This window comes from Myxine glutinosa, chromosome 1 (assembly GCF_964187855.1).
Source record: "Myxine glutinosa chromosome 1, kmMyxGlut1.1, whole genome shotgun sequence".
Lineage (NCBI taxonomy): Eukaryota > Metazoa > Chordata > Myxini > Myxiniformes > Myxinidae > Myxine > Myxine glutinosa.
The window spans coordinates 202,445,786-202,454,732 of record NC_136261.1 but is presented as its reverse complement, the minus strand read 5'-3'; the positions used below and the strand labels follow the sequence as shown (position 1 = coordinate 202,454,732).

The following is an 8,947-nucleotide window of genomic DNA, read 5'->3' as shown; positions in this document are numbered from 1 at the left end:
AACAATAATTGATGCGATGGCTCTCATACAAAAGATGCATGGCGAGAACGACACGTTCGAAGAACTATCTGACCGCATCCTTGCTGCAGCGCTTCACGCTGGTCAAGGCAGTGAGCGCATCGATGTTGTCTTTGACACATACACAGAAGAATCCATCAAAGCAGCTGAGCGTGTGAACCGCGGTTCAAATGAAGGCATCAGTTTCAGCGAGATCAGACCCGCACACAAAATCATGAACTGGCGGCGTCTCCTTGCTTGCAGCCAGACAAAGGAGAAACTGGTTGTGTTTCTGGCGGAGTCGTGGAAACATGAAACAAATCGCGAAAAGCTAGGCAACAGAACACTGTATGTCACCTGTGGTGAAAAATGTCTGGTACTGACCCGCGATAGGTGGAAGTTGGTGCAAGCACTCGAATGTAGCCACGAGGAAGCAGGCACGCGTATGTTTCTCCACGCAAAGCACGCCGCTACCCACTACAAGACGATCATCTTAGGGGCAGATGACACCGACGTTCTGATCATCAGTCTTCATCTCAGCAGAACCATCGATAGTCAGCTCTTCATCAGACGAGGAACAAAGGTTCGAGTCAGAATGATCGACGTTGGAAAGTTGGCTGCGGTATTGGGGTCTGGAGTTTGCAGTGCATTGCCAGGGCTTCATGCATGGAGCGGGTGTGACACTGTGAGTGCTCTGGCTAGCCAAGGAAAGATAAAGGCTTTGAAGCTTGTGCAAGCGAATGAGCTGTATCTTCAAGCATTCACAGATCTGGGATCTTCGTGGAATGTACCAACAGACATCTTCAATAGCATTCAGGCCTTCACGTGTCAGCTGTACGCCAAGAACACGAAGATCGTCGGTGTTAATTCGCTCCGTTATCACATGTTCTGTGCAAAGAAGGGCCAGATCGAATCTGGACAATTGCCGCCTTGTGAAGACTCCTTGATGCAGCATACGCTTAGGGCCAACTATCAGGCGGCTATCTGGCGACGCAGCCTTGAAAACCTACCAGACGTCCCAACACCATCAGCAGGACATGGTTGGGAACTCGATGATGGCGGTTTGCTCACAATCCGATGGATGGCGGGTCTACCAGCTCCAGATGTCGTCTTGAATCTCATCTCATGCACATGCAGAAGGACGTGTCGACCGTCAGATTGCTCCTGCGTACTGAATGGGTTGAAGTGCACTGTTGTGTGTAAGCTGCAGGGATGCTCCAACATGGTGCAGGATGATGCTATCGTGGCTCAGGATGCCAATGACTCTGATGGCGACTCTGATGATTAACTTTGTGTGCACTGTATATTGTATAGCATATGTTGTTCTCTATTATAATGCAGGCCAAATTGCCTGAAAATCTTTATAGACAGATAAACGGTTTAGCAAAATGTATAATTTGGAAGATCATACCGGTGTTATTTGACTAAAACATGACATGTTCAATGATACCTCCGCTTGCTTATTAGGAATATACATCGTATGGTGTTAAAATCAGCTCCATACGTCTTTCCAAACTCTAGTAATGAATAATTAATATAATTGGCGGCCATTTTGAAATCCAAGATGGCCACCAAAGTGCAGATTTCCTATGTAACAATTTCCGCCTGCTTATTAGATATCGTATGGTGTTAAAATCCTCTCCGTACGACATTCCTAACTTGCGTTATCGTCAGAATAGATAATGCCAGCGGCGGCCTAAGTCATTTTATGCCTCTTTACATTTATTTGTTGTACACTCGTGGTGGATGATATGTTTTAGTTTTTGAGTTATTTTTATAGACAGATAAACGGTGTAGCACAATGCATAATTTGGAAAATCATACCAGTGTTGTTTCACTAAAAAAAGTACAAGTCTAATAATAAAATATTGAAAAATATATGATTTTTTTTCGATAATTGATTTTTATAATAATTAATCTAAAACAAAATGCTTCATATTATTTTTTATTTAGACGGTACACATCGGACGTATATTTAGTCGTCAACCGCACATCGATAGCTAGTATAGAAGTCCAGATACACGTGCAACAATGTACCCCACCAAATGGGCATTTTCGAGCTGGGTGGTTTCAAAGATGGCGTCCATCCGGGCACTAAGCTACCGTTCTCAGATGTCCATCACACCTTTTCTGACACTTGAGACATTGGTCTAATGGAAAATCATAATGAGAATTACTCCCCCCGCCGGAGCATTACTTTTGGTCTGGCTCAAGGACTATAAGTCTGAAGGTCCTTACTCGGAGGTTAATTCTACAAATTATTTCCTGCTACACTCTTACGCTGTATTATAATAATAAACCCTACATGAGTACGTAGATACCTACGCCATGTTGCAGGTCTTCAAGAGCTTCGCATGGTTATTGTTGTTGTTGGCTTTCTTGTTGGGGGTCAAATTTTGAAACGTGCACCCATTGGTCAGACAGCTGCCAGACCCCACCCACATTTGTCTCTTGACTCCACCCACATTTGTCTCTTGACTCCACCCACATTTGTCTATTGACTCCACCCACATTTGTCTCTTGACTCCACCCACATTTGTCTCTTGACTCCACCCACATTTGTCTCTTGACTCCACCCACATTTGTCTAGACTCCACCCACATTTGTCTCTTGACTCCACCCACATTTGTCTCTTGACTCCACCCACATTTGTCTCTTGACTCCACCCACATTTGTCTCTTGACTCCACCCACATTTGTCTCTTGACTCCACCCACATTTGTATCTTGACTCCACCCACATTTGTATCTTGACCCCACCCACATTTGTATCTTGACCCCACCCACATTTGTCTCTTGACTCCACCCACATTTGTCTCTTGACTCCACCCACATTTGTCTCTTGACTCCACCCACATTTGTCTCTTGACTCCACCCACATTTGTCCCTTGACTCCACCCACATTTGTCTCGACTCCACCCACATTTGTCTCGACTCCACCCACATTTCTCTTGACTCCACCCACATTTGTCTCGACTCCACCCATGGCCCTCAAAAAAAATATGGCCGCCATCTTGGTTTTCTGGTGGGCGTACCTCAGGCCTGTAGGCCTCTGCTGATTGTACGGTGCCCGGGTTTGTTGCGTCAGATTTCCATTGGCTTTGTTTGGGTCGATTGTTACTCACGATGAGGGACCCCGAAATATCTAATCATTTGTCGAATAAAAATGATTAGTAAGGTTTAACGAAGCCTGTCAGCATGCACGGTATGCGCCTCCCTAAAGAATAGCGTAACTTAAATTTTGAACGGCCCCACATTGTGGTTAAACAATCCGTGATCATGTGCGGTCGTTGGTGGACGTCGAAGATCCCACGGTGTGCTTGCGAAGAGTAGGCAAGCTATCGCCGGCACCCTGCCATAGAACTACAAATTCCTGCTTTGACCCACTTTGTCGAACGACCGGTTGGACCAGCCCGTTCGTGAAATACCTGGAGCCAACAACCTTTCCCGGCAGACTTCTCGAGGTGGGAATAATCGCGGCTGTTAAAGAAAAAGAAAAGGGTCTTGCCGAGTCGCACGGATCCAATAGTCTGCTCGGTGGAGGGTCCAGGCTTCCCAATCCCACCCGCGTGCTCCAGCCACGTGTGACCACTAAACCGTACGTTGTCTCCCCGCACAACCGCTGGGATTAAAACACAACGATAGTGTGGCTAACAAACTCATTATTTCGCGTACACAGATAAAGACACAAGTCTCGGTACGAAACCGGGCGTACGCAGCACGATCTCGCGCTCACGTGCTGTGACGTACAAAGCACGTGTACCTTTTTAACTGTTCGAAATTGCTGTTCATTTATTGCCGCGCAATTCCTTTGTCCTTATACTCGTTCTCGTTACTGTGAAATCATGTCACTCCGCATGTGCAAGCCTTGTTTAAATGACGATTTGTTGAAGTCCTGTTTCACTTTTAATATCGGTTTATGGATTGACGCCACGATGCGCTAATATCAGCAAAGTGCAGGAGTTAAACGTGTTCATGGATTTGTTGAATCCCATAAAGTTGAACTGTATCAACCCTGCCAAGTCAGCCGTCAAACTGCTAGCAGAACGCACTTGTATCAAAAACAAACCCTCAAATTAAACTAGCTCTCGTTGTCAGAATGGCAACTCATCCGACAAGCATTCCAAATCTCCCTCTTCCCAATGTGAACCTTGGAATCCTCTCATTCCGGGAATGGCGTCCTCTCCTTGTGTGGCTCAAGCCCTCTCCTTCCGCGACTAGAGTCCTCTCCTTCCGCGACTAGAGTCCTCTCCTTCCGCGACTAGAGTCCTCTCCTTCCACGACTGTATTCATCTTCCACGACTCAAATCCTCTCCTTCCAAGACTGTAGTCCTATCCTTCCATGGCTCAAGCCCTCTCCTTCCATGACTCGAGTCCTCTCCTTCCATGACTCGAGGCCTCTTCTCTCGGGACTGGAGGCCTATCCTTCTGTGACTCGAGTCCTCTCCTTCCATGACTCGAGTCCTCTCCTTCCAAGACTGTAGTCCTATCCTTCCGTGGCTCAACCCCTCTCCTTCTGGGACTGCAGCCCTCTCCTTCCAAGACTGTAGTCCTATCCTTCCATGGCTCAAGCCATCTCCTTCCGTGACTCAAGTCCTCTCCTTCCATGACTCGAGTCCTCTCGTTCCATGACGAGTCCTCTCGTTCCATGACTCGAGTCCTCTCCTTCCATGACTCGAGTCCTCTCCTTCCATGACTCGAGTCCTCCTTCCATGACTCGAGTCCTCTCCTTCCATGACGAGTCCTCTCCTTCCATGACTCGAGTCCTCTCAGAATCTACTCCTTCCGGGAGAACCTACTCGTTTACATTGGCAGGGTTGTCGACTCTTCTTGCCAGACATTTAAAAGTCTCCACTCATTATTTTTACTGTTCTGCCAAACGATCCAAGGAAGGATTCATTATAAAACGCCGAAAGTGTTCACGTGATGGGAATCACTTATTATGAACATACCTGATCACATATTGGCTGCCAATCATTGCGGTGGCAATTCGAACACTTTAAGGAATACCTTTTTCAGCTTTCACTACCGAAATCCTAACCCAACAGCAGATTTGAAAACCCTCTCGGTCTGGAGACTAATGTATATTACATTATGATAACACCGACCCATATAGTGTATATGTCAAACAAACTGGAAAGGTAGTGGCACCAGAAATAGATAGGTTTAAAATGAAATTAGATAGGTACCTACAAGCAATGGCAATAGAGGGTATTTAATGGACACTGCCAGGTGTGGATGATAATAGTGTACATGTGTAATGATTGTGATGTCTATGAGATGGTGAGATCAAAAGGTGAATGTGCTGACGGTGTTTGTTCATTCCTCACCCAACAACCGTTTTCACTCCTCCATACAAAAGAAAACATCCTTGTTATGCACCTGTGCCTGGCCCGTTTCACCTCCCCCTCCCACCAATGACGTTTGGTAGATTAACCGACGACTTGAATAAATGTGGTGTATACAAAGCCAAGGTATTGTTGTTGGCTTAGCGGTTAGGGTGCTGGCTTGGGATACCTAGGATCCTGGGTTCGAATCCCGGTCAATTGTTGAATTAACGCCAGGGGGGTTGACTCAGCCTGTCATCCTTCTGAAGTCGGCAAATTGAGTACCAGTTCACTGGTGATTCCCTGTGTGTCGCAAGATGCGACGAACAGGGTTGGTGGCAGGAAGGGCATCCGGCCATAAAACATTGCTTCAAAAAGGGGACCAAGGTGCCCAAAAAGGGCCAACCCCTGCCCTGCGGGGAAAAATGGCCTCCAAAGGTGGTTCTTCTTCTTCTATCTTCTATATAAAGCCAAGGTATGATTGATAAGCTAAAGGGCCTACTTCTGTGTCCAAGTATCTTGGATTCCTTGCATAAACACCCAAACATACCATCTTGCTATGAGCAAACCTCCACCCTAAATCTAAAGCTCTCAAGATTATTTAAATCACTTAAGATGAGGTCGAAGCACAAGATCTTTTACTCTCACATCACAGGCAGTTTGGTGGTGTCTCTGTCTTCAACCGTCTATTCTCCAACATTTCTCACTCCGCTCTCTGTCCTGCGACTCCACGATGCACACATTCTTCCAGTGATTCCCTCCAGGTTAAACTTCCAAAATCCAGGCTGACTGCACACCTAAACTCTTTTATTCCTCACTTCTTCCATCTATGGAACCACCTTCCAGAGGCTGTTCTGTCTCACTCTTCCCTCCAGGACTTCAAGCACGCATCGCCACCTTGGGTCATCCCCCATTAACCCTTCCGAACCAAACCCTCTTACTTCCTGGATACAGCATGCCCCCTTTTCTCTGTCTTCCTTGCCTGCTCGTTATCCCCTTTCCAGTTGTGCCCAATTGTTGACCCACGACCCCATTATCAATTTCACCATGGACTTCCACAAGCCTTCCTGTTGCACAAAAAAAGCTCATTTGGAGAAAAAAAATTAAATCCCAAAACACACATGTTACAGTAATGGACCTTTTACAAAGTCTGGAGTTTTTCATAAGGTGTCCAGGTACTCCTCCATTCTCCACCATCAGTGGTATGCAGCTTAAGGTTAAAACACATTATTAGAGCTCGGTGAGAAAGCGAAATAAAATGCGCTTCATAATTTCACGTTTCCAACAAAAGTGTCCAAAAACCACCCTGGTATCACTTTGAACACCGACGTGGCTTTAAATGTCACAATTACTGCAAGAAATGTCGACGCATATAAATGGCTAGCAGCAGGAGGGAAGATATTCCGACTGTATGTGCGGACATGTCTCTGGGTGTGCTCACGGTTCATTTTGTATCAACCTTGGTAAACAAATTAAGACGGGAGACGAAGTGCAATCTTAAGGCTGATTTTATTAAAGCATTTCACCGACTAACTTTTAAAAAGAAAAAGAAATAAAACCTCGATTTTCTCTTCTGTGCTCCACCACCACCACCACCACCACCACCACCACCACCACCACCACCACCACCACCCAGGACATGCAGGGAAAAATGTACAGGCTGTAAGTGCACACAAGGCAAACAGCAATTTCACTGCAAGATCAACCTTTTCTCAAATCCTCCATCTATGCTGTTATCTCACACAACACAAGCTTCAACTCTAACATTTGTTCCATCTTCATGAAACACATCTTCACTCCCTTATGAATTCCTCTCACGGTGTTAAGAGTAACATGGAACCATGTTGCAAAATAGGCCAACGCGATTGTCACTCACACCCTTAATCAGTGGCTGCTCCCTCATTTCGGCCTTTTCAATTCAGTTCAAGGTCCATTTCACGGTGCTGGTGCGAACCCAGTACCAGTGTCATCGGCCTTTGAAGGCATGCCGTTGGTTATTCCATCACAGGTCCTATATATTGTTCTCCTCAATACTCCGTCTCTCTGGGGCAACCTCCTTTGTTTCACAACAATACCAAATTACACCCGTTGGCCCTTGTGATGGCAGTGAATGAATGGCAGTGAAAGTACACAAAGTTGCGTGTTTCTGTCCACCAAAGGTTCATCAATTATATCGATAGGGGAGGGAGCACGATGTCTTTAAGGCATAAGTAACACGTACGCACACACACTCCCTCTGGTAAGCCAGTACTCTCCCTTGGTCCTACTTTCCCTGCTAACATTTTCTAATTCATTTCTCAGCTAATCTCCCTCTCTCGTTCCTCAATGGGTTTCCTTGTATCATCTGGAGCATGGTTTGGGTCAGTTGCAGTTGCAATATTATTTGGCCAATCGGTCTCTGAAGAGGTGGTTTCAGTGGAGCTGCCCGTCATTGTAGGAATGGAGGCAGGTGTTGCCGTGGCACACGCGCTTCGTGTTGTACAGGAGTCGGTTACGTTTGTCATGGAGGCAGGTGCTGTAGAAAGTGGTGGTGCACCGAACCGAGGCGCTGCCACGTGCGAGACGGAGCGACGAACGATGTCACCTTTCCTCCAGAGAGTTATCTCCTGGAAATCGTGTTCACACGACATAGACAGAACAAAGAAAGAGAAAAACCAGGGGGATTGTGTCAGAGTATAAAAATCAAACGCCATAACTGAAATAAGAAAGGAAAAGTAAGAATTGATCGATAATCTCCACTCGTACCGTGAAAAAGCCACCGTGTTTTACAAGAGCCGACATTACCAGACTGCACCTTGAGTGTTGATTACGGATGTTCAAGTGCGTTTAAGTCGAGTACAATTATGGGACACGTACACAGTTACCAGGTGTGTTGCACATTTCTTATCGACAGTGCAGTCTCGTGATGTCGAGCCGTGTTTCAGAGAAATTCTCCTGAAATCGTAAAATTTTGGACAATATTCTCTATTTATATATTTATATTTTGGAGAAATCCGTCTCCATAATTGTTCTTCTCATCAAGACCGCTGTATTTCCAATAATCGCTTGAGGAATCATCGACAACGTTCGTCAAATCCACGGAGAAAGGAGTAAATAATTTACCATGGTAGAACCTAGTGGTCTCCATCGTATATCAAACCATGTGCCCCTCCACAGGCCGCCGCACCTCCAGTAGTTGCTCACGCTCATTAACTAACCCATTGCTAGTCAATGTGCAAGTCCAGTCATTCTCGTAACCTCCAGGCTTTTGTTCCCCCTTTCTTCCCTCCATAGTATCACTGTAGTGTGTACATTTAGATCTTTGCTGTAAAAAAAAAAAAAATTCCTTCCCATGTGCGTCTGTTTCATTACTGTCAGTACACGAACCTTATACGTTGTCATTTAGCTCTTCCACGACCATCAATTAAAAAAGAACAAAATTGTGGAACCTTTGGCTTTGAAGCTCTTCAGCGATCTAAAAATTAATTCAGCAAAATATGAGACGTTTCAGTGGTTGCCCTAATAGTTGGTTACGATTACAGTTGTTATGGTGATAGCCTTGGATACAATTGCCATGGTTATAGATGTAGCCTTTTTAAAGATTAGTTAGTTGTGCTATCCATTTACTTGTTATTCTTGAAACTGT

General features: G+C 45.5%; 1 protein-coding gene across 2 annotated transcripts in view; it reads right to left on the bottom strand.

Annotated features, from left to right (window-relative positions):
• Positions 1-6,812: 6,812 nt before the first annotated feature.
• LOC137433422 (vacuolar protein sorting-associated protein 26B-A) overlaps positions 6,813-8,947 on the bottom strand; it is a 95,352-nt gene continuing 93,217 nt past the window's right edge. For both annotated transcript variants that reach the window (XM_068125761.2, XM_068125755.2), the window contains exon 6: positions 6,813-7,928. In XM_068125761.2, the coding sequence (XP_067981862.2) occupies positions 7,620-7,928 (309 nt within the window). In that variant the 3' untranslated portion in view covers positions 6,813-7,619. The remainder of the gene's footprint in view (positions 7,929-8,947) is intronic.